Consider the following 23,841-nt stretch of genomic DNA (forward strand, 5'->3'; position numbering starts at 1 on the left):
AAGGCTAACGGTGCATCAAGAACTGAATTCTCAGCCCTATACTGAGTGGAATAAATAGGCATGTGAGTGATGTGATTAAGACGGTATAACCAAATATACTCACAATTCTTACACACCCAAAATGGCCACAGAGAAGAAAAAAAAAAGTAACTGTATAGAGCTACATAGTTGCATTTCTACCAGCAGCAAAAAACACAACAGGATTATACAATGAGACTCGGGTCTAGATTAATTACTGTGATCGAGGAGCCATCCCACTTGCATGTCCAAAATGATGCCCAACAACAACCACTGGAATCCCATGGTTTCCTGCAGCAATGGAAGCAGCGTGCCTGTAAATTCAAAATTTAATCCTGCCTAACTTTGTCTTCACTAAGTTTTGGTGTAGCCTAACGGATCCCAAAAATTCCAGAAACAGCTTGGTTAATATGAACAAGAGCATATTCCTATGTCTCTATTGCTGTAGGTTGCTTCTCCTTGAAACAAATCAATATATCTAAGAACAAGGATGTCTAGATAATTATATAGAACTCGACATTCTAAGATTTCATCTAAAGCTAAGAACTATTCCTTAACTAATGAGTAGTTATATACTTACATAAGTTTTGTATTCCAATACCAACTGAGGCCTAGCATAGATGCAACTCCAAATACCAACAGAGTAAATTTCATATACTCTTCTATACACGACAAGCAAAATAAGAAATAGTACATTGAGTAGGACAGTCAACAATTGATGGGTTCTAAAGTTTCCAACCAAGAACAAGAAAAGAGGCAATACAATTAATAAGTTTTATTTTATATTAACTCAGGAAATGATATAAGATTTCACTATCAATAAGAACAAGCCTATAGAGAACAACTATGAATTGAAAAACTTACTCTCAGTCCTGAAGGCATCTTTGTTTTGACTGGGCCAAGTTTCATCGTTCCACCGCCAACCTTCTGAGCAGGGGGAAGTAGAGAACCAAGTCGAGCAACCTTGGCCTTATGTTTGCCTCAAAAATGCCAAGACATGACTTATAAAGTGTTTCTTGGAGTCAGTCAGAGCCTCCCACAGTCCCATTGTTGTACATCCTGGGAGAGATCAACCTCCTCAGCTATAAGCCAATTAACATGTCATTAGAATAACTGTGAACGCAGAAGACATTGAACTAGCAGGTTCCTCCAAAAAAAGGGAACAAAAAATTGACTGGATATAGGCCTTGTGGCTTATGTACACATTCCATCTTATAATACATCCACAGACCCTAAAGACCAGATATGCCTATCCAGAGTCCAAAAGCACATATATTATGTCATTGTTATTGTCTTGCTAGTGCTATTTACCACAGACAGAAATTAGGCTTTAAAAATTAGTACTGTAATTGTTTCTCTGTACACCTAGAATCATGAGGATTTAGTTTATCAAACAAATAGATGTGCACACCACTCACTGAGAGCACACATATCATATTGCAGTTAATTTTGCAACCCCAAATGGGTTTGCGCTCAAAGCATCAAATTCCAATTGGATGAATTCATCCCCTTCCCTTGTATTGTTCTATAAACATATCACGTATACTGATTTTAAGACAAAGGAAAAAGATTAAATAATTCATTTCCCAAATTAGAAGATCTACTGAGAGACAAAACCAGATGCTATTCCTTTCAAAAAAAAAAAAAAAAACAGATGCTATCATCTAAAGTAATGTTATGGGCCTCATTAAAGAGAAGGAAGAAACCGCTTTCATAGTCAGAGAGTAACCATATCTTGCAAGTAATAAGTCAAATAACCGCAAAACCAACTCAATTTTGAAACCAAATAAGTAAAAATATACAGAAAAAGATTAAATAAACAAATAAATGAAACATGCATCAATGAATTTCACTAAATTTCAATAAACTCAAGTAAAAGACACCACCATTGTTCAGATACCCTCTCAATTCCAAGCAAAGCAAACCCCAACTTTAAACAAATATGAATCAAATTGAAGAAAACAAACAGATACACACTCCAAAACCCACACATACAAATAAGAAAGCACCAAAATTGACATGAAAGAAAGAAATTTTCATCTTTGTTTCACTCACTAAATGAACATGTACCAGTCCAAAAACTAGCCTTAGCCTTGTTGTACATCTCCCAAAGTTGCTGGTACCTGACGGGAAACATACAGAATCTCTGGGTTTGCTATGCTAAAATGGGCTCTTCCTCCTCTCTCTGATTCATGTCCACTGGGTTTGTGGGTTTCAGTGGTTTTGATGCCAACCCATCATATATTAGCAGAAACCCCTCTCATGACATTTGGAAAAATACCAGAAACCCCTCGTCCTTTCATCATGACGCCACAAAAAATTACCGTTAACGTCTCATTAACAATAAACAAAAAGTAACCAATTTCTGAGGATGCATGTGAACTGGCCACGTCAGTGGGGGGCCCCTTTGGTCTACAAATATTTTTGGTTCATCCCTTCTAACTTCAAGTTTAGAATAACCATCAATTGGCAATTGCATTATACCACTCATTCAACTTAATGCTCACTTTACATTTATAGTAACAGTCATACAGATCGATCTTATCCAAGAAATTGCTTTCCAATTGAACTCTGGCTAAAACAGCATGCGCGGTATATATCATTGGAAAGAACTACGTACAGTGCAGTATTTTACTACTTTACATATATACTTAAAAGGGATAATGACCACTTACCCATAGAATACCAAATACAACCCCATACACTCCACCAACTTATTTTCAACCCCACTCACACAAAAGTTTTCTCTTTTTCTCCCAACTATTCCTTTCACTTAATGTTTATCCCATAAATACCCATTTCTCTAGCTTTTACTATTCTTTTGTTTCCTTTTATTTTCTCTTGATGAAACGTGGTGGGCCCATCTTGAATTTATTTGTCTAAATATAATTGCAACAGAATTGTATCCTCCATTCGACGGTAAACAGTAAATTTTACTATTCATAATTTCGATCGTTGATAGACTTGAATTAGTTGCAATCTGTAAGAATACTAGCAAAGAATTGAAAAAAAAAAAAAGAGAAAAATTGAAAAAACTGAAAGACTATAGAGATAGTCTGAACAAAGAAACTCTCAACTATTGGGATATCATTTATAGACTCCAGACTAGGATCTATAAATTAGAAGAAGATATTGATAATCTTTTATATGTTCTAGAGATAGAACAAAAACCACTTGATTATTTGAGCATTGGTTAGATCCGCAATCACTGGTATCAGAGCTTGTAAAAATAGCTCAAGGAGAACCCCTCCTTAATGGGGACAATGTCAGAATTGTTATTAGAGAAGATAAATTCTCTACTAAAATCTTCTGATGAGAAATATCAGAAGCTGTTACTAGAAGTATCTAGATGTCAAACACATCTAGAAAAATTACCTGCTATAATCCACCAATTGGAAAGATTGGAAAACAAACTGGATTATATCAAAGAACTTCCAAAAACGGAAGAAGAAAAGCTGACAGTCGTCAGTAGAAAAATCAATGAACAGCAAAAAACGCTGGATTCTATGACAAAAATACTGAAGGACAAGAAAGTGCCTACAGTAAACAAGAAGACTAATGGATTCAAACCATTAGAGAAACCAGACACAAATCGTGTTCCTAACATGATTTTTCTGGAACCATCTACTAGTCAGACTAGTATCCGGTATGAAAACCCGGAAAAAAGAGAAATGAAGATGTTAAGCATCTTTGGAAAAAAGAAAGGAGTACAACTCCTAAATGCTGAAGAATTTGAGTTCAATGAGATTGAACAAGAAGTGAAAAATTCCTCAATCCCAAAGTTAGATTTTAAACAGATCTACAAAAGGGGAAAATTTGATTTAATGGATAGCCATTATTTCAAACTATTGGAGATTACAACCCCAGCAACAGCAGGTGGAGAGACTGATCTTCTACTGATCACTCCAGCAGAAGTTGCCAGAGCACAAGCAAAAAAATATCAATTTATGCATATTGGAGCAGTCCAAGTAGGCATAAATCTGCTTGCTCGTGAAGGTATAAACTGTTCAATCCTATGTGTTCTACAGGACAACAAGTTAACAGACTTCCAAGCTAGTCTGTTGGGAACACTCGAAGCATCCTTATGCGATCAAGTAGCTTATTTCAACTGCTTCCCCAACTTCACCACCAGCTTGAAAGATGCAGCTCACTGTCTCAGACTGAGAGTCAAGACAGATGGCATATCCATGAAAGAAGATATGCAGGAACTTGCAATAGTATACAGAATATACTATAAATTGATGAGTACTACAGTATCCTCTAAGACAAGGATTACAAATATCCCAGGTCTTACTACTGGATTCCTCACCAATCAGAAGAACCATTCACAACAGATCCACAAAGTTACTTGGAATGAAGTAACATTTCCACTTGAATGGAAATTATCCGGTCCAAAAAAGCAACCGGAAAGAGCAAAAGCAAAAATCTACGAGAGTAGAAGAACTGGAGAAATCAGCCTCAACTTCGACAATCACAGGAAAAGTGATGTCTGTCCTGAGAACCTCAGGATAAACAGCAGTCTTCTGAGAAGAAGCTACAGCACTTGAGAAGCTAGTGTCAGTGGAGTAAAACCTACTATTGAAGAGCCAATATCAGAAGAAGATCTGGAAGCTGATCTAAATAGAACAGTCCATATGCTCAGAGCTGACAGGCTCTATGATCTTTACGAAGAAGCTGAGAATTGTGAAAATCCTGAAAGATTAGAAAAACTAATCGAAGAAATGAAAGAATTCAAATTCAGAAAGACAAGAAAAGTCTTTCCTTATCAAGATATTGAAATGGAAGAAGGAGAAAGCTCCAGAACTTTCATTAGCAGAGAAAAAGGGAAACTAAAACTCCCAGTTCAGAAAGCCCCCACGGGTAAAAAAGGGGAAAGAAATTCCCAAAGATTTGTCCCAGAGGACAATCTGCCAAGAGTTCCTATCACGAACTATGGCATCTGGTTAAATCTAGACAAGAGTCTAGACAAAAGAAAAACCATTGACCAATGGGTAGACAGCCTGATGATGGCTTCTGCACTTACCCTTGGCAAATTTGAAGCACCAGATTTGCAGGTGTACTATGAAACTACTCTCACTGGAGTGGCAAAAAAGTACTACCTATCCTTCAAAGAAACTGCCAGAGGAAGAGACTGGCTTGAAGAAATCAAAAATTCAAAATCTCCGTATGATTTTGCAGTACCCCTGTACGATCAGTTCTGTGGAGATCTCTCAAATCTGAGTGAGAAAGCCAAAGAAACGGCAAAATCGAATATCTATGCCCTCAAAATCTGTGACATGAGATATTTCGAAGAATACCTGAATGAATTTCAGGAATATTACTGTACAATTGGTGAACTAGAAAATACTGATCTAGTTAATCTGTTGCACAGAAAACTCCCTGAACCATGGAGAACAGCTGTGAGAGAAAGCATAGCTGAAAAACCAATTGAAAGATTTTCAGTTGGAGGAATTGCCGACAGAATCCGGCAATTACTGAAAGAACAATGCAAAGCCAATCTTAGAGCTAAGATGGCCAAGAAGCAACTCAAAAGAGTTGAAAATTTCTGCTATGGAATATTGGATATGCCCACAAACTGGGGATGTCATGAATCCAAGTTTCACAGAAAAAGAAAAGAAAAATATTACTCTAAAAAATTCAAAAGGAGTAATCAGAAGAAGAATTGGAAATTCAAGAGAAGCTCCAATTACAAGAAGGATGAAGATCCTAAAAAGAAATTCTTCAAGAAAAAGAAGAATACTCATCAGCATAAACAACCAAGCAAGAAAGCTTGCAGATGTTGGTTATGTAAAGCTGAATGGCACTATGCCAATGAATGCCCGGAAAAGGGTAAAAGATCTACTAAAGCTCTCTTTGAAGAATATGAGCAAATAGTATAAGTAGCAAATATGAAAGGCTACGAAATAGCCTATTCTGATGATGAAGATGATGACAGGTCAGTTTACTCTGCCTGGTCTGAAGAAGAAGAATCATCAGAGGAGTCTGAGATAGATTCTGAAGTAGAGTACTTCGAAATTCTGAAGTAGAGTACTTCGAATCCAGACAAATGAATGTTTTAAAAATCAAAAATTGGGCAGAAAGCAAGACAGAATCCTTTATGTCTTCTTATCAGGTGAACCCTGGTACATTCGTTTGTGACTACTGCTTATGTCACGAAAAGAATGGTCTCCCAATGTTTTGTGAAGAGTCTAAGAAGACCTATCACAAAGAATGCTTCATAGCTGAAGCAAGAAGAAAAACCAAGAATGGTCTTGTCAGCCAGTTGGTTGAGCAAGAATATGAAGAGTATTTCGCTGAGAAAAAGGCGAAGGAAGTGGAAACTCTATTCCAGGAAACCATGAAACCCTCTTCCTCAGAAATAAAGGAAGAAAACATCGATGAAGATATTGAATTGGTTGAAATACCAGAAAATATCGTTGAACTGGTGGAACCACCAGAAACTGTTCATCTCTTAGAACGACAAGAGAATACTGAAACATGGGATCTACTTGGCCAACCATCGGGAAAGTTTGATTATAAAGTCAGATATGATCCTCCATCATGGTTCAGTACTCCAGATAGCAAAGAGATAATTCCTACAGACTGGAATGATAAATCACCCACTCAGGAAAATGTTCCAGAAGAATGTAAACCATTCATTCCAAAGGAACAAGCTCAAGAAAATGAGCTTCAACAGTCGAAAGTCGTCTCTACAAGTAGATACAGCAACTATATAGAGATTGGACTTAAGTTCCCTAATCACAGGAAATATCATCTACATGCTTTTGTAGATAATGGATCAGGATTTACTGTTGCAAAGAGATTTGCAATTCCAGATGAACTCTGGAAAGAAGATAAGAAAAAGTCAGCTACTGGTGTAACATTTGATGGAAGCCATCTCACCATGAAGAAAGTAGCAAAAAATGTTCATATCACCATTGGTGGAGGAACATTTACCATCCAGAATGTTTGGCAATCTGAAGGCCAAGGATCTGATTTCTTGTTGGGAAATGATTTTATTCTCCAACAACGATTCATTCAGGATGAGGAAGCGATAGGCTTCAGAAAAGGAGAACGGGTGTTTTGGGCAGACCGACTCACACATGCATTCAGTGTGGTAGGTCCCGGTTTTACTACTCACTATCAGAGATCGCAACAGAATAGTGGTGATATTACCCCTTACAAACCCAAATTTGAGCCCATACTCCAAATCAAACAACAAGAAGAATTGCTTGTTGAAGAATCTTCAGAAGAAGAAGAAGAAACTAGTGAAGATGAAGAAGATAGTTTCATCCATGAGCACAATCTCAAGCACTTTCAGAATAAGCTTGAGTCTCAGCAAATTCCCACTCTTGAAAAAATCAAGAAACTACTAGAGCAGAATGTAGATACAAATCCTCAGAAGTTCTGGGAAAAAGACCCAGTGGTCTGTGAATTAAGATTGCATGACATGAACGCTATCTGCCATGTCAAAGCCATTCCTCAGTACAAAGAGGAAGATCAGAAAGAATTCAGAAGTGATATCGAAGATCTCCTGAAAAAGAGATTAATTCAACCTTCAACTAGCCCTCATCATGCTCCAGCATTCTACGTGAGAAATCATGCAGAGAAACTACGAGGAAAAGCTAGAATGGTTATTGACTATAGAGATGTCAATAAAAAGACTGCCAAAGACGGATATCAGATCTCTCAAGTAAGAGTACTGATCAACCAGCTCAGAGGAGCCAAAGTCTTTTCGAAATTCGATGCAAAGTCGGGTTTCTGGCAGGTCAAGATGCATCCTGAGAGTGTACCTCTCACTGCATTTGGAACACCACAAGGTCATTATGAATGGCTGGTAATGCCTTTTGGTCTAAAGCAAGCTCCCTCAATCTTTCAAAGAAAGATGGACAACATCTTCAAACATGTGGCGGAGTTCTGTGTTGTCTACATAGATGACATCCTGGTATTCTCCAAAACCAGAGAAGAACACATGAAACACCTCCATGAGGTAGCAAAGCTGATAGTTCAGCATGGAATTATCCTAGGCGAGAAGAAAATCTTCTTTATCCTTGATGAAGTTGATTTCCTAGGGATAAACATCAAGAATGGAGTCATAAAACTCCAACCTCACATCCTTGAAAAGATCTGGAAGTTCCCAGACAAAATTCCTGATGCTAAGAGTCTAGAGAGATTCCTTGGTGTCATAAATTATGGGAGAGATTTCATCCCTAAAATCTCAGGGTTAACAGCAATGTTATCTCCTAAGACAAGTTCCAAAAGAAAATGGAACTTCACAGAAGATGATGAAAAGATCGTGAAGCAGATAAAAAATCTCTGCAAAAACCTCCCTCCTCTGCAACAACCAGAAGAGAATGATGAAATTATCCTCCAGACAGATGCGAGTGATAATTACTGGTCCGGTGTTGTTCTAGCTAGAGCGCCTGGAACTAACATTGAAAAAATCTGCAAATTTTGTAGTGGCAAGTTCAGCCCTGCAGAACTAAATTATCCCACAGGGGAAAAAGAAATCTTGGCTGTCAAGAAAACGATTTTAAATTCTCCAGCTTATCTTGGAAAACCCTTTACTGTCCGCACCGATTGTGCCAGAGTAAAGAATTTCAAAAATTTCAAACTTGATAAAGCTGCTGATAGAGGAAGATTAGCAAACTGGCAATTATTTCTTAACCAATATGATTATAATGTTGAATTAATTGCAGGAAACAAGAATTATCTTCCAGAAGCATTGACCAGGGAAATGGCAATGTTCAGCCAAAGAAAAGACGACGAAGGTCGTAATCCCAGAAGCAGAAGAACTGGGAAAGAACATGAACCTGAAGAAGAGCCCATGGAAACCAAAGAAAAAATCCTTAAAAGGTTTCTGCTAAGTCCAAAAGGCTTGGCCTCAACTGACCAATCTCAGGGTAAAAGATTGGCTAGCCCATCTCAAACGGCAGACGGTAAAGGCTCATCAAGACCGTTGATGGCTGCTGCTTTGCCAAAAAGCAGACCAACTCCAACTGGAGTCATAAATGTTTTTAATTATGAATTAAGAACTTTTGATACTCCTGTGTTCAGAACTGGCAGGAGACTAGCTTATCACCAGAAGGCAATCCTGGATAATCTTTTATTTGCCTTTCAAGAAAGAAGCAGTGGTCTGATGTTCCCAGCTCTCTTTGCCTTAGCTGAAGAACTCTACGAAAATGGTAGACCACAATTTGAAGAAAGTCATATGCAGCAGAGTGCTGTAAGAAAAGAAAAAATTTCCTTCCTTGAAAGTCCAGAAAGTGCTAGGGTTCCTATCATGGCACTAAATGAATCAGACTGGCATGAATTCCATAGCCTGATAGGAAGACATAATCCAGAAGACCTAGTTCCTCCAACTCTCTTTATTGTTTCAGGTCCTTATGTTGGAAGATACCTGGTTAATGTTCAGAGTGAACATCCTCAAGAACACAAGCTCTGGCTTGTTGAAAATGGTTTTGTCCATAATCTATGGACCAAAACAAATGATGATCTCAAAGGTTTGCTGCCTATCATTATCAACACAGTCAAAAATATAAGAAAGAATGACTGTATACTTCGTCTGAAGTTCAGATCCACTCCTCCAGAATGGATCCAGAAGGCAAACGGTGAAGTTGAATATATTCCTCCATATCATTATGTGAGAATCATTCAAAGGAAATATCTTCAACCAGCCTGTGTAGGGTACAATGGCCAGCCAAACTCAAGCATTCCATGGATGAAGGCCATGACTCTAGAATATATCAAGAAGATCATCTCTGAAGACGTCCATAATACCTTCCTGGCAGCAGGAGAAAAAATTATTATCACTGCTTACGATCATCCTGACGTAGTCAGCAGTGACCTATTCCTATCTCTTACCAGAAAGGAAATAGACTCAACACTGACATGCTTACGATGGGTGGAGAAGCTTGAAACAGACAACCACTACAAGATGTATGTTGATACAGATGTCGAAGACAATGCAACAACTGTTCGAATGGCCCAGGCAGATAACGACTCGTTTGTCCTTGGTCACAATTCAGAAACCGACGAGAACATGTGAAGCAGCAGGTGCAGAAAACACCGAAAGTTCTTTTGGACCTTTTCCAAAAGCAACTTTTGCTTTTCAAAAAGCAGGTGAAAAACATTTCACCTAAAGGAATCTGCTTTTCCCCGGCCGACCTCCACCAGCAAGAGCACTAAGGAAAGCAGGAAATCACGGAGTCGTGCTGTACATTTGGTAGTTTTGAATTGTAATTTGAGTTCCGCTCCCTATATAAGGAGCTTTAGCTTCTCTTAGAAGGCATTCGAAGAGGGGAGAGCATCAGTTCATATTAGTTTTAAGAAATAGCAGAGTGGTTTTCTTTCCTGTCTGTGTGAAGAAGTGTGCTTTCATTTCAAGTAAGTACTGTAATCATTCTTATGGATAGCTAAACAGCTTTTAGCTGTTTACCTGAGAATGAGGCTCTGAATTCTTAGCTTGTAATTATGTTTATATGAATAATTTCAGTGTGTTCACCCACTTCATCAAATTTTTTATTATTAGCAAGTTAAGTTCTGTGATGTTTCTATTATCTTAATCGTGTTCAGCCAGTATCTTATACTTTCTCTAAGTTCAGAATTCCTGATTTTTAGAAAAAATTGCCACAGCTTAGGATAGAAACAAACAGCAGTGATTCCGCCTGTTAAAGTAACCGTTAGGCAGGAGGCCGTTAGGTGAAAAACTTGGGCATGTTGAAGGCTAGTTTTGTTTTTCTCAGAAGTTGGAACAAGGTTTTCTAAGAAAAAATGAGTTTTTGGACCCAAAATTCAGCATATGATACACTAGGCACTACCTTAGAAAGGACTACCCTTATGAGTCTTTTCACCTAAAAGTTGTGTAAATGGGCAAAATACAAGGATGTTGGATTGATTGGGCAAAATACCATGAGTTTTTGGGCAAACGGGCACAACCCCTACTTAAAATGTGTTTGGCCAACAAAATATCTCCCAGTGAACCAATAATGCATGGTCAGCTGACTGATCAGTAAGACAAGAAAAACCGGCAGGTAATATATGTAAGTTATAAAGCATCCAGATTCTGGATCATACATACAAGTTTCAGAATTCAGATGGTTGCAATTTTTGATTTTAGGGGTTCTGTTAGAGATGTTCTAAGTTAATTAGGACCAATAAGTCAGTAGCTTGAATCAGAAAGTTTTAGCTTATTGAACAGAGAACATAACAGAAATATTAGTCTACATATGACTAGCCACTAGGGCACTGCATGACTAGCTCGGGCGGCGCATGATTAGCATTAGGTTCTCTCGATCTGCAGATACTCAATTCCTGTTCTTGACGAGGTCGCAGCTCCTACTCCTACGGTAGCCGGCCTATTTGGGTTATTGCGGTTTCGACGGAATGTCCTTCCTATGGTAGAGCTCGCCACCCTCTCCTCTCGAGGATCATCGTAATTCCAAAACATTTTGCACTTGGTGGCCACATCTTTCAAGTCCTTGGCCGCGATAGCAAACCCTTCCACTTTTGTATGACATTTCACATTTTCTTTTGAGATCGGGAAGTTTTCAAACGAGACGTGTTGCATGTCCTTCGACGCCCAACTCAGAAGTTGTTCATCTCCATAAATGCCACCGTTCTCAACCGTCCTGTGGATCTTGGATGGAGTACTAGTATTCGACGAGTAGATCCACATAGTTCCTTCTTTGACAAGCACCATCTGATCAACTGGTTCATCCACCTTGGCAACATAGTGATGCTCAGGGTATGTCACAGGCTTCAGATAGTCACATATCATTTTCAAAACTTTTGGATTCATACCTTCAAGCCTTGGTACCTACAAACATGTATATACACATTATATATATGAAAATCTTACGAGAATTGATTGAGTATCAACATGTAACTAAGAGTCCTACTTTTCTCAGTGTACTCATGCAGAGAGCACGCTTTAGAGATTTTTTGGTTGACGAGGGAAGAATGGAGTACGGATCCCCCATGTCAGCATGGTTGTCTTGTTCTAATTTTTCTCTTATATTTGCCATGATTTCTTTCCTCAACTTAGCAGGGAGGCAATTTTTCTCCATCCACTCTTTCATAACTTGCTTTTTTGATTTGATCTTCCTTCTTATCTCCTCTGACTTTGCAGTTCCCATAGACATAAATGTCTGCATACAAAAAGTTGAGTTTGATTAGCTACATCCTCCAATCCTGTCCAGCCAAGGAAATAATATATAGATAGATAGATTGATTGCCAACCTGCACATTTCCGATGAGGTACAAAAACAGTAACAAGCCAATGATAGAAATAAGAATTGCGAATAAATTCTCCCATACATAGTTACTTGTTACAAGATTCGTGCCAAAATTACTGCAAAGAATCAATCAAATGATCAAGCATATGCATTAATATTTGATACGTATGGAAGAAAAATATGGTACAATATTGTAAGATATTCAACTTATGTATAAGAATCATTAATTTTAATTAGCATATATATGCAAACCTCAAATTTCGTAGACCCCACCAAAAAGAGTAACACAACTTTTGTGGAAAGTTGATTGATGCCGGGTTATTGGACTTTAGAGAATCAAGAAATATTCCAAAATCAAATGGTCCAGTAGTATTGATAGGGCACGATGCATTCAGAGATGTTATAAGTGTCACCATATCGTCTGAATGTTTGTACTCATCACAATAAAAGGTACTTATACAGTTGGGACCGCAACTTCGATGCCAACATGATGTCTCTCGTTGAATCGAAAAGAAATACCAAAAGGCTCCAAGTACCTATTAAAAGGCAACACATAATTAAGATCAATTTTAACGATCTAAGTAGGACACTAAAAGAAATGTAAATGTAGGATGTGCTCTCATTTATTGCCGAATTATTTTAGTATATAGGAATAGAGCTTCTCTCCATATAAATCTATAGATTAATTCTGCTCATATATGCAGGTTCCTTAGTTTTGTCAACGTTTATCAAAGAAACTCAGACATGCATGGTCACTAAAATAGAGATAAAACATAAATTGACAGCAAAAAGCAACTTACGTGACTTGCAAAGATATAGAGAAATAAATTGAATAGTCCTTTAATCCATATTCCATGACTCTTTGTAAGTTTTTTGGAAGATAGGTGAATACGATAAATTCTTGCCAAATATTGAAGGAGAAGAAAGAAATTCAAAATCTTTCTGTGGTTCAAATATCCAGAGCCTCTCATTTTAAAGAAGACAACAAGTAGTAGCACCTGGACAACATAAACAGTAATCAGTGAGAAATTCATTAGTCACAGCTCACAAGTTGCTAATAGTTAAACCTAGCCAAGTTAAAAACTTAAATTGGCTGGAATATGATGTTTAACTTCATTATCGATCTTACCTGTGGGATAGGAAGAACAGCTAGAATGTCAGTTATGAGAGAGCGCCATGACAAATTGTCAACTATTGCACCGACACGTTTAAAGAAGGGTCCTTTAAAGAAATCGGAAGACTTCGGTTTAGCCATCTTATCGAGGGCTGCAGCGATCATAGCTTCACGAATCTGATAGATAATATGCACTATAAAAGTGATATCCATCACTGATCGCAAAATGAGAGTTACAGTCCTCAATTGTCTGTCTGCTTGAAGGCACTTTTTTTCCCTATCGATGATAGGAATGTAAAAGAACAGTGGATCCAGTGAGACTGCGATAACACACGAGGCTACAAATATCGAATCCCACCATGTACCTCGAACCCATAAACTAGTCCACCACGAACTAATTCTGCTTTTGTTTTTTTTCAGTTCTGATTGTCTCCGGTCGTATTCAGAATGAGTATTGTGACCAGCTGTCATACTGATAAGAAGATGCAAAATGCAATCAGAAAGGAAAAAGAGCTTGCATGTGTATGACTATTCAGAAAGCAGGTCAGCAATTCTAGATTCGAAGAGACAAACCTTACTTCTGGGGCTTCTTCATCAGTAGGCTTAAACATAATTATTGCTGTTCAGATCATTCAAAGAAATAAGAACTTATGGAACTTGGCTACAATTGTAGGACTTTATAATAACTAGTAAGGATATGTGTACCTCTTGTTCAGTTGTGGGAGCTATTGGCCGTTGACAAAGACCATACCCTAATATATCTTTATCAATATTGATGAATTATTATTAGTTTATTATCAATCCCCTCCAAGGCTCCAAGCTGTCATTCTTGCTGCAGCTTGATAGGAATACAATTGACCTAAAACTAGGAAAAAGTTCCTCTTTCAGAAATAAAATTAAATATATGTACCTCTTGTTCAGTTGTGGACTTGTGGTAGCTATTGGCCGTTGACGAAGACCATGTCCTAATATATCTTTATCAATATTGACGAATTATTATTAGTTTATTACCAACCCCGTCCAAGGGTCCAAGCTAGTTCCAGACTTCTACTAACCCCGTCCAAGGGTCCAAGCTAGTTCCAGACTTCCAGTTAAGTTCATGAATGACTTCTTGCTGCAGCTTGATAGGAATACAATTGACCTAAATCTATGAACAAGTCCCTCATTCAGAAATAAATTTAAATACAAAAATTATAAGTATCTAAGGGATAATAGTTTATTTGGCAGTTGCTATAACAGATGCACCAAAGAACGAATTGGGTGACCAATTGGAGAAGAGGGCCAGTCTGGACATGTAGCAAGAAAAGATTGTCCAGGCAATTATTGGGGACCACTTGCCCAGGCAATTGGTTTGCTAATCAGCAGACACTGAATTGCCCGAACTTTAGTGGTGGGCTCCACAAGCACGTGGGATTGCTGCCAACGGATCCTTTTTTTTTTTTTTTTCTTTCGGACCTGTACTTTTTGTGTAACGTTATTTAATCGTAGCTGTTGGATCCTTCGATCCAATGGCTGCGATTAAATAATAATAGTAATTTTGATTTTCACCCTAAAAAATAATTCGAAATGTAAAAAAAAACTTAAAAATATTTTTTTTTCAAAAATTCTATGAATACCTATTCCCTTCCCTTAATTATTAATTATTTAATACCAATATGCGTTTAACATGGAAATAGATGAAAATGTCTCTCTCTCACCTAGAGAAACCCTAAGACCGGGGACTCCGTTTCTGCAAATTTGTTCTCGTCCAGCGGTGCCCCGACGTCCAGGCTGGCCTCCGGCCTTGCCTTCGTCTTGGGGTTTTTGGCTGCCAGACAGGAGATCAATCTTTATTGCCTATAGGACTCTCTCGAATGGGTTTTTCTCGGGTTTTGTCATAAGGTTTGGCTGGGCTGGTGGCGAGGAGGTGGTCGTGGTGTTACAAGCCGACAATTGATCTCCTTGAAGAGTTTTTTGGACCATCAATGCCATGGGTTTCGATCGGTGGCTGTGTGTGGGGCTATGAGGACCTGGATTGGGGATGGTTTTGTTCTATGATGACGCAGGTCGACAACGTGGCTAGAGACGGTTGACTTGCCTGGATAAATGTCATGGCTCTGGGGATCGCGACGAGACAGGTCTAACGGCGTGGGTCAGCCAGAACTCGGCTGGAATGTGACGTATGACAAAAGTGATGAGAGTAGGTGGTGGACTGGCCCGAACCAGATAATGGACCTAAAGGGATCTCCTGGGTGACTACCCTATTGGGCTTCAAGTTGTTGGGCTCGGGTCCTACCCTAGTCCATTATCTTCTAAATTTGGACTAGGGTTTAGGATCTTGGCCCAAACCTATGCTTTTAGCTTTTTGTCCAATTACAATGAGTTTCCTTGCATTAGGAAACTAACGAGTGTAGTTTGACTCGTCTATTTTCGCTATGTTTTTTCCATAGCTTATAGGCTCGCTTTTAGTGAGCGATAAGTTCAAATATAGTTGGTCTATCCTATGTACCATTGTGGCTCCCCCACGAATCCTTGTTCTGGCCATTGTTATGTGTCAGCGGGTAGGTATGTAATGACTTTCTTGGCATGCGCTATTATCAATGGAATTACCATTATTTCAAAAAATTATTAATTATTTAATTAATTAAATTATAAGTTTAACATGATTTTGAATTAATGAATTATTCAAATTTGAAGTGTGAATGGTGGATTGACAGTCACATTGCCTTTCATTGGTGCATTGTGTAAGCTACATACAATTGCCAATTTGGGTTGAATAGTGGGTTAGTAGTACGAATTTAGTTGGCAAATCAACAATTGCCCTTGGTTCGTGGGTGCATTTGCTTTTAGTGGACTATACATAACCTCAACAAAGGTCACACGCCACCAACTGCTAACACTAAAAGATAGAAATAGAGGTAGAAAAAAAATAATTAAACTCAATCATTAGCGAATTGCTCATTGACTCAAACTTCAAAATGCATGATTTGCATAAAATTTGAGTTTTCTATTTTCGTTTTTCTATTATGAGAACAATTAAGTTTTTTGATAATAAGAACAATTAAGTTTACGGATTCAATATTCTAGTCTTGCAAGTTGCTAATTGACTTAAATCTTTTAAGTCACTCAAGATTCCAAGAAAACAAATATGGGCACTAGGTGTTACCATTTAGCTACCAAGTTGTACTACTTCATTGTGGCATACCTACCAAGTTGACTAATAGCTTGTTAGCAATTTCGCCCTAAAAGACTAAACAAAACATTTTAATTTACCAAAACAATTGAAGAACTCAGACAAGGAGAAGTTAGAGGCAAGGAGGCAAGGCGGACTCCCGTGATCTTTTCCTCTCGTCTGGCGGCGGTCGATGACGGAGTTGGTGGTTCTGTCTCGCTGTTGTTGTATCGTTTGCCAAACGGGAATGGTTTTGGGCTAGTACCCTATTGGCTTAGGGATTTCTGGCCTGAGGTTTGACTGTGGCGGCGGCATAGTTCTGGATCTTTCTTCTCTACACCATGGAGTCCATGGACATCATCTCGAGGGAGGCGATTCACGGCGTGAGGTGGGTTTCAGCGGCGACGATGGCAACTTCGGGGGGAGCTGGTAGCGGCTTGAGACGGCGATCCAAGTTTGGCTGGCTTGCTCAGGCTTCATCGATGCTTTCTAGTGATCGTTTCAGGCGTCGTGGCTCTGGCGTGCTTGAGGCTGAGTGAAGTTGGAGGCGAGTTTTGGTGTACAGCGATGCTGCACAGGGAAGGGATGATTGGAATGGGCTAGGCCACTGGTGAACCTTGGGTTAGGGTTTTCTTTTGGGCTTTAGGATTTTTTAAGATTTTTTTTTAAATTCCAATAACTCCCTAGTTTGTTTGGGGAAAGTAGTGGGTTTTGGCCCAGGTTAGGCCTGCTTTATTAGTGGGCTTTAGTCTATATTGCTATGGTTTCTTCTTACACCAAGTTAATGAATCTCCTGGAGTACCACAAGTGAGTGCATTGACGAAGGGAGATTCGACATAGTTTTCTTAGTGTACACTGAGATTTGTAGTTGTGTAGGCTCATAAAATTCAAATGAGCATCATTGTACTAGTGGATGGTACCCGTATTCCCTTACTTGCTTGACCACTGATTTAAGGTACAAGCATATAAGGGTTATTTGTATGTGTCGTTCTGACTTTGGGATTAAATGAAATCTCTATTACTCTGTCAAAAAAAAAAAACATTTTAATTTACCTATTTATTGTTTCTAAATTAAAAAAAAGGAGACTTGTATTTGGAATCTCAACTAGTTATTGGCTCTCCCTCAAACGGAATCTTGAAGAAACTAATTAATTTTGAAATTTGAGATGGTTCTAGTGCACCAGATGCATGCATTAAATTTTATTGTCTTGCATATTATATTTCAAATTCTCCTATTATCACAAGCTCACCATTTGTAGAAGTAGAATATGATTTTTAAAATGTATTTCAATTGGCCGTTTATTATTCTACTATTTTTGAAAGTAAAAAAAAATGTATTTATATATATATATTTTTTTTTTTTACTTTGGAAAATAATAGAACAAAATTATTTTTTGATTTTTGAGTTCTATCAGTTTGAGAAGTGTTTAAAGTTAGCAAAATTTTGACAAGAAAAATAAGGACAAGAGGTTTTGGTCAAAAATCTTGTGTTATAGTCTCTACAATTTTGGACAGAAATGATGGTTATGAAGAATGTTTTTTTTTTTTTATTATTGTTTTTTTTTTTTAGTCCAAATTTTACAGGATTGGGTCATTGGGACATGAATTTTAGTTATTTATAGTTTCAATTTTTGTTTTCACCTTGAAAATAAATAAATAATTTTATATTTGACATTATATAAACTAAATATAGCCTAAGTAGGTTGAAAAATTTGAGTCTTCTGATAATAATAGAACATATCAGTTTTTATATCTTTGGCACTTTTTTGTTGCTGAAACTGCCCTAGTGGTGTCACCTGATTCACCGCCTCGGTCCCTGATGTTTAGACATAATAATTTTATGCCCTTCTTCTATGCTGGATGAAATGGTTTCTGAATTACTAACAGGGACAAGGAAAGTCTTCGTAGTCCCGCAATGTTTCGAACCGCCGTCTTGAAATTTGAAAAATATATGAAAATTAATTATAGAAATGATTAGCATGGTTAAGATCTAGAACGAGGAATGACAGTACTTAGTACGTACTTGGAAGCTAGAAATGTACGTGTTTAATTTATATACGTTTTACAATCAGAAATAGAGATAGAATCAACAATTAAGGAAGATATTGTTGTGCGAAAGCGTAACAAACACAATATTGATATGGAACTAGATGAGCGACCAAACAACGAAAAAGAAAGCAAACACAAGAATTTAGGGAAAATTTTGGTAAGTGAACCTGAACTATGGACCACTACGAATTTCAGTACATAAAATTCTAAAACATAAACTTTGGTACATCAAATTAAAAGCCCGACTCAATATACATACACGACGTCATTGACGGCGTTAGTTTGTCATATTTTGAGGGGTAAAACGGTCTCTCTGTCTCTCTCTTCCCCTTCCTCACTTTACTTTGTCATTTTGCCTCTTAAACCCAAGCCCCTCTGCTCATAACCGCTGACGCCGTCGCCGACGCCTCTGCCCCAACCTCACCACCGATCTCGACCACACCGACTTTGGCCTCTTCTTCCTGACCTGGTCTCGCCCCTTTCTCGTCCTCCCTCTGTCTCCTCTATCCTTCTCTCTCTCTCTCCTCTCTTCAGAACTCCATCGGCAGGCCCTCCCCTCTCTATTCGGATCGATTCCCACCAAAACAAACATGGTTCTCTTTCCCGAGACAAATCGAGACAACACAATGGGACTCTCACCAATAACTTATCCATCACCAACAATCAATTTCATTCAATATCCCATTCAACACTACTCGAACAATTTCTCAAGCTAGACACAAAACAAGAAACAATTCCTTCTAGAACTTTGAATTTACCTTCAACAAGTCAGATTTGCAGTCTAGGTTTGGACTCCCTCGAAGCAGTTTTCTGAAAACTAGAAGGAGAACTCGGTGATGAACTGGTATCTAAGCCTCACTGTGCACAACCTAGAAATCTTCAAAGTTTAACTTCCACTCAAGGTGAGGCATCGTCCAGGGAATCAGTCGAACCAGAAACTAAGCCCAGACGCGTCGGAGAAGTCGCCAACGTAGAAACAGCATCGAACCCGAGCTAACCCAGAAACCAAGTCGACAAAACTCCATCAATTTTGAAAACCAATTAGCCTAACACGTAGAGAATGGCATGAAGATGAGTTTCCATACCAGATGCAACTTAATCGGCCGCCGGAAATTGCAGAGGTTGCCGGTGAAGCTTCGGGCTCCTCGTCGTCGGGTTTCCTTTTCCGTTCAATGCATGGACGATCCAAGGATAGTAGGTTATTGGCGACGGCGAGACGAAGAAGATGGTGGTCGTCCATCGTTTATTGGTAGTCGGATGGTGGCGCGCCGGCCGGGTTGGGTCTCGGAGGCGTCTCGAGTCACAGGCCATGGAGGGTGAGAAAAGAAGGAGGGCTTGAATTGAGGCCGGGCTGGACTCAGTGAGAGCCTGGGCACAGTGAAGATCGGCCCTCGAGTCGGCTGAAGCGGTTGTGGATGTTGAGGTGAGGGGCTGTAATCGGAGGTGGTGAAAGGCGGTGTAGAAGCCATTTCGAGAGAGAGAGAGAGAGAGAGAGAGAGAGAGAGAGAGAGAGAGAGAGAGAGAGAGAGAGTCAGAGAGGAAACCATTGACAAATGAAAAATCTATTCTGCCCTTCATTATATGTGTAATGGCACGACGTCTGACGGAGTCATTGACGTCGTGTACGTATATTGGGTCGGGCTTCATATTTGATGTACCAAAGTTTATGTTTTGGAAATTTATGTACTGAAATTCGTAGTGGGCCTTACTTCGGGTACTATTCATGATTTTTTCCCAAGAATTTATAGTGGTTCACTCAATCAATGTGATTGAGCTACGTCCACTTCGGAGCCGGCGAGAAATTCCACTATAATCAATTTGGAGAGAATACAATTAGAGTTTTAGAATAAACTCTACTCAAAATCCCAATAACCGAATAACTAGGTTAACTCTCCCTCTCTATCTATTTCTGGCGGCAGCAGCATATATATATATATATATATATATACCCTAGTCAATCTAGACATGGATATATATATGTTATTCTAATTAACCTAGGGGTCTTGCTCACGTGATCACCATGGGCCATTCAATTGGATTTTGCCCACCAATTAAATAAAACCAATATTTAATAGATATATGAAGACAGAGTATATATATATATACGTACTTGAGGAGAGGGTGTTCAACTAGACAACTCGTATTACTGGTTGCTAGAGAGCGAAGAATGGCGCTCTAAAAATGATGTAGGATACATAAGCTAGAAATTCAGCTGGAATTCCAATACGTGACTTCCCAAACCAGATCAAACTGAAATAGCCTATGAACACAACTATGTCCAGAATGAATTATATATATATAAACTTAATTACATGCATTCAGTACTAACTCAATAGTCAATAGGGATATAGGAATTAAAAAAAGACTTGGGTTAAGTCATGAGGTGTGTTTTTTTTTTATTAGTGACCTGGGACATGTTGATGAAGGCCTAGTCAATTCTTCTTAACTGTCCTAATCAATAATAGAATGTTCATTAATTCATTGATTCCTCATGCCTGAATCAATAAACTAGTAGCATCATACATATATATTCGTCATGAAGCAAGTGCAGAAATAGAAGTTACTTATTGAAGAGAGACAGAGAGTAGACATAAGATTTGATGAGAAAAGTGTGCGTTGATTTCCTTTCTTGTTCTTCTACTTCTCTTTTTTTCTTTTATTTTTTTAATGTTTTTTCAAGGTTAGAAAAAGTGAGAAATTCAAATTTAAAATTATTTAATTTAAACTTTTTAATTTTTTTTTGGACAAATTAATCATTTGTACATGTACCGAAAACTTTAACAGAAGTAAGAGGATCAAACTAACATAAGGGAGTGAACGATGGAGGTGTCAATTCACATTCTCTATATATTGAACACAAAAAAGAGTCTTTGGATACATAGGTGAAAAATGTTAAATCTAAAATAACTTGTACATGTGTTGGTGTCGGTAGTTAGTAGCTAAGGACCTGCGCACACGATAAACCGTGTTGAAAATTTGAAATGAGACCGACATCCAAACTCACCACACATAACCATATATATAATACATGATCAATTACTCTTGCTTGGAAAGATGAACATGATAAAATTTGGTTTATTTGACAATATGTATGCGCAATGTGTTTATTTAATTAAACTTTGTGCAACGACCTTTGGCCCAAAAAAAAAAAATTTCAAAAAACATTACAACAACCACTTTTTTAACTTCTTGCTATGCCTTGGTGGATAAAGTTTTAAGGATTCATATTCACTAACCGTTTGACGAATTGTGTGAAAGGGAATGAAAAACTTAATCAAACAAGGGTGCGCATATATAGAATCATGAAACTATATATAAGAGCATGAAAAATTTGATTGAAAAGTTGATGTTTTATACTATAAATGATCATCATTGTACTAATTTGATTTAAATCAATGAAAAATATATGCTCTCATTTACCTCCAGAGGGAGAGGTTTTTGTTATAATGAAATTTGTTCATAAAATTTTCAAATCTAGCCATACCTTTTGTGAAGAAGGCAATCAAGCTACGGATGCCCTTGCTAACTATGGTGTTTCATCAGATGGCTTTATTTGGTGGGATTCAACTCTAGACTTTATGGTGAGTCATTATAATAGGGATCATTTAAGTCTTCCTAATTTTCGGTTTTGTTAATCTGTCTTTATATATATATATATATATATATATATATATATATAAGAGGTTAGCTGCGTTTCTTATGCCTGTCCTACCTCATTTCCCTTTGTAACCTTCTTTTCATTAAATAAATTTCACTTGCTTGGTTGAGTTTTCCCAAAAAAAAAAAAATGTTCATAAAATACAACAATAGTCTTGATCTGATTTTTCACCTAAAAGACTCTCATTCATCCCATCAACAAATTTGAATTCCCACTCAACTATTTAAACGCAAAAAGTCACTTTTGAGCTCCAATTAATTAAAAAATTACGCACTGTGCCACTCACTCTTTCTTTTCTAATTAACCTCACTCTCACATCTCTCTCTCCTCGGACAACGCCGACAACCTTGACCTCTTCCTCTGATCTCCAACCCGCATTCAACATCCGCCACGCCGACCTCCTTCCGTTTCGTCTTCGGATTCTCCAAGCCCTCCACCACCTCAACCGGGTTTGAAGTCGGATCCTCGCCTTTGGGGTTACCCTGCGCCTTCAAGTCCCCCGGTTTGCTTCGTTTACCGGTGGTCGGAAAACTGGTGCATGCCCTTGCCGTCAAGGCCGAGCAGATATGTGACGTCTTTGCTGTTGGGTGCAGTGGCTTCGATATGTACTGAAAAACTGGTCTCCGAGATTATGCCCGGAAACTGTTTGATAAAATGCCTGAGAGAAACCTTGCCACTTGGAATGCCTACATGTTGGGAAGCCGAATTCTGTGCATTTCTCAATGCCTGCTGTTCGGATACGTTGGCTTTGGAACTTGTGGCGCGATGTGGGTTTGGGAAAGATGTGGTGATGTGTCAGTGCTCAACCGGGTTTGAAGTCGGATGGTTTGGCATTATAAGAGAACTTGCCAGTCTGAGATAAATTGAATTCTTCCCATTCGGGGATCAGGTAGATGTTATGAAGTGATTCTTAATCTGAGATCTGCTATGCTCAACAGAAGGGCCTCCTGTTGATTTTAAAAATCCAGTCAACTCCATTGAGAAGTTGGAGGGAGCTGTCAAACACAGAAGAGAACTTCGGTTCTATAACTCTGAGGTAGGAGTCCCAAAAGTTTTTCCAATTCACCCTTGAGGAGAAATTTATCTTTTACTTTAATTTCCTTTATTCACCTTGGGTTTGTTTGTTCGTTTGACAGATGCACTCAGCTGCCTTTGCCTTGCCTGCTTTTTTGAGGAAGGAGGTGAGTGCACTCCGTGATTCTTCAACTCCAGCAAGACAAAGTGGCTTGTCCTAGTAAATAACTAGCGACAACTCTATCTTCCTGATTATTGAAATGAGTACTGCATGGAAGAATAGAGACCAGGTAATTATCAAGTGTAGATGGAGCTCCTTCTGAAGCATCGGTGGGATTTAAGTTTTACTGTGATGTTATGTCTTGAATGACCTATTACTATATGTTTAGCCCTGTTACATTATTGGATCTTATGAGTAATTTGCTCAGTAATCAAATAATTATGAATATTTTCATTCGATTTTTTTTTTTATCGTTTTTAGGCAATGATCAATTTTTCTTCAAACGATATGAAACTACAACTAGCGTTAGGATTAACAGCAGACAAGAGTTCGCATTTAGAGTTGTTTTGAATTAACACACAATTCAGGATAACTACTAGCTAGCATCTGATCTTGTTTTGT

At 38.2% G+C, this 23,841-nt stretch overlaps 1 protein-coding gene and 2 long non-coding RNA genes across 5 annotated transcripts; 1 reads left to right on the forward strand and 2 right to left on the reverse strand.

Moving 5' to 3' along the window:
* Positions 1-16: 16 nt before the first annotated feature.
* LOC112183551 lies at positions 17-22,532 on the reverse strand. The gene is made up of 5 exons (XR_002929918.2): positions 22,522-22,532; positions 20,995-20,998; positions 2,089-2,203; positions 883-1,100; positions 17-309 (listed from the first exon to the last, which is right to left on the reverse strand). It is a non-coding gene; the product is annotated as an uncharacterized LOC112183551 (long non-coding RNA).
* Positions 11,074-14,057, reverse strand: LOC112183541 (cyclic nucleotide-gated ion channel 1). 3 transcript variants are annotated; one of them, XM_040512511.1, is made up of 7 exons: positions 13,921-14,057; positions 13,363-13,819; positions 13,034-13,231; positions 12,486-12,769; positions 12,238-12,349; positions 11,898-12,146; positions 11,074-11,815 (listed from the first exon to the last, which is right to left on the reverse strand). In XM_040512511.1, exons 1-7 carry the CDS (start codon positions 13,956-13,958, stop codon positions 11,279-11,281), a joined length of 1,875 nt encoding a protein of 624 aa, XP_040368445.1. In that variant the 5' UTR covers positions 13,959-14,057; the 3' UTR covers positions 11,074-11,278. The 3 variants fall into 3 exon arrangements, with proteins under 3 accessions (XP_040368445.1, XP_040368446.1, XP_040368447.1); XM_040512512.1 differs by having other exon boundaries at positions 13,926-13,993; XM_040512513.1 differs by lacking the exon at positions 13,034-13,231 and having other exon boundaries at positions 11,081-11,815.
* On the forward strand, positions 22,515-23,680 carry LOC112183563. Its single transcript, XR_002929921.2, has 2 exons — positions 22,515-23,241; positions 23,342-23,680. It is a non-coding gene; the product is annotated as an uncharacterized LOC112183563 (long non-coding RNA).
* The last annotated feature ends 161 nt before the right edge of the window (positions 23,681-23,841 follow it).

Source organism: Rosa chinensis, chromosome 1 (assembly GCF_002994745.2).
Source record: "Rosa chinensis cultivar Old Blush chromosome 1, RchiOBHm-V2, whole genome shotgun sequence".
Classification (NCBI taxonomy): Eukaryota; Viridiplantae; Streptophyta; class Magnoliopsida; order Rosales; family Rosaceae; genus Rosa; species Rosa chinensis.

Coding starts and splice junctions, on each gene's coding strand:
- LOC112183541 (XM_040512511.1), bottom strand. CDS start 13,958: ATGTTTAAGCCTACTGATGAAGAAGCCCCAGAAGTAAG. Junction 12,350..12,485: donor TGGGGTCTACGAAATTTGAG/GTTTGCATATAT, acceptor GATTCTTTGCAG/TAATTTTGGCACGAATCTTG. Junction 11,816..11,897: donor GCATGAGTACACTGAGAAAA/GTAGGACTCTTA, acceptor ACATGTTTGTAG/GTACCAAGGCTTGAAGGTAT.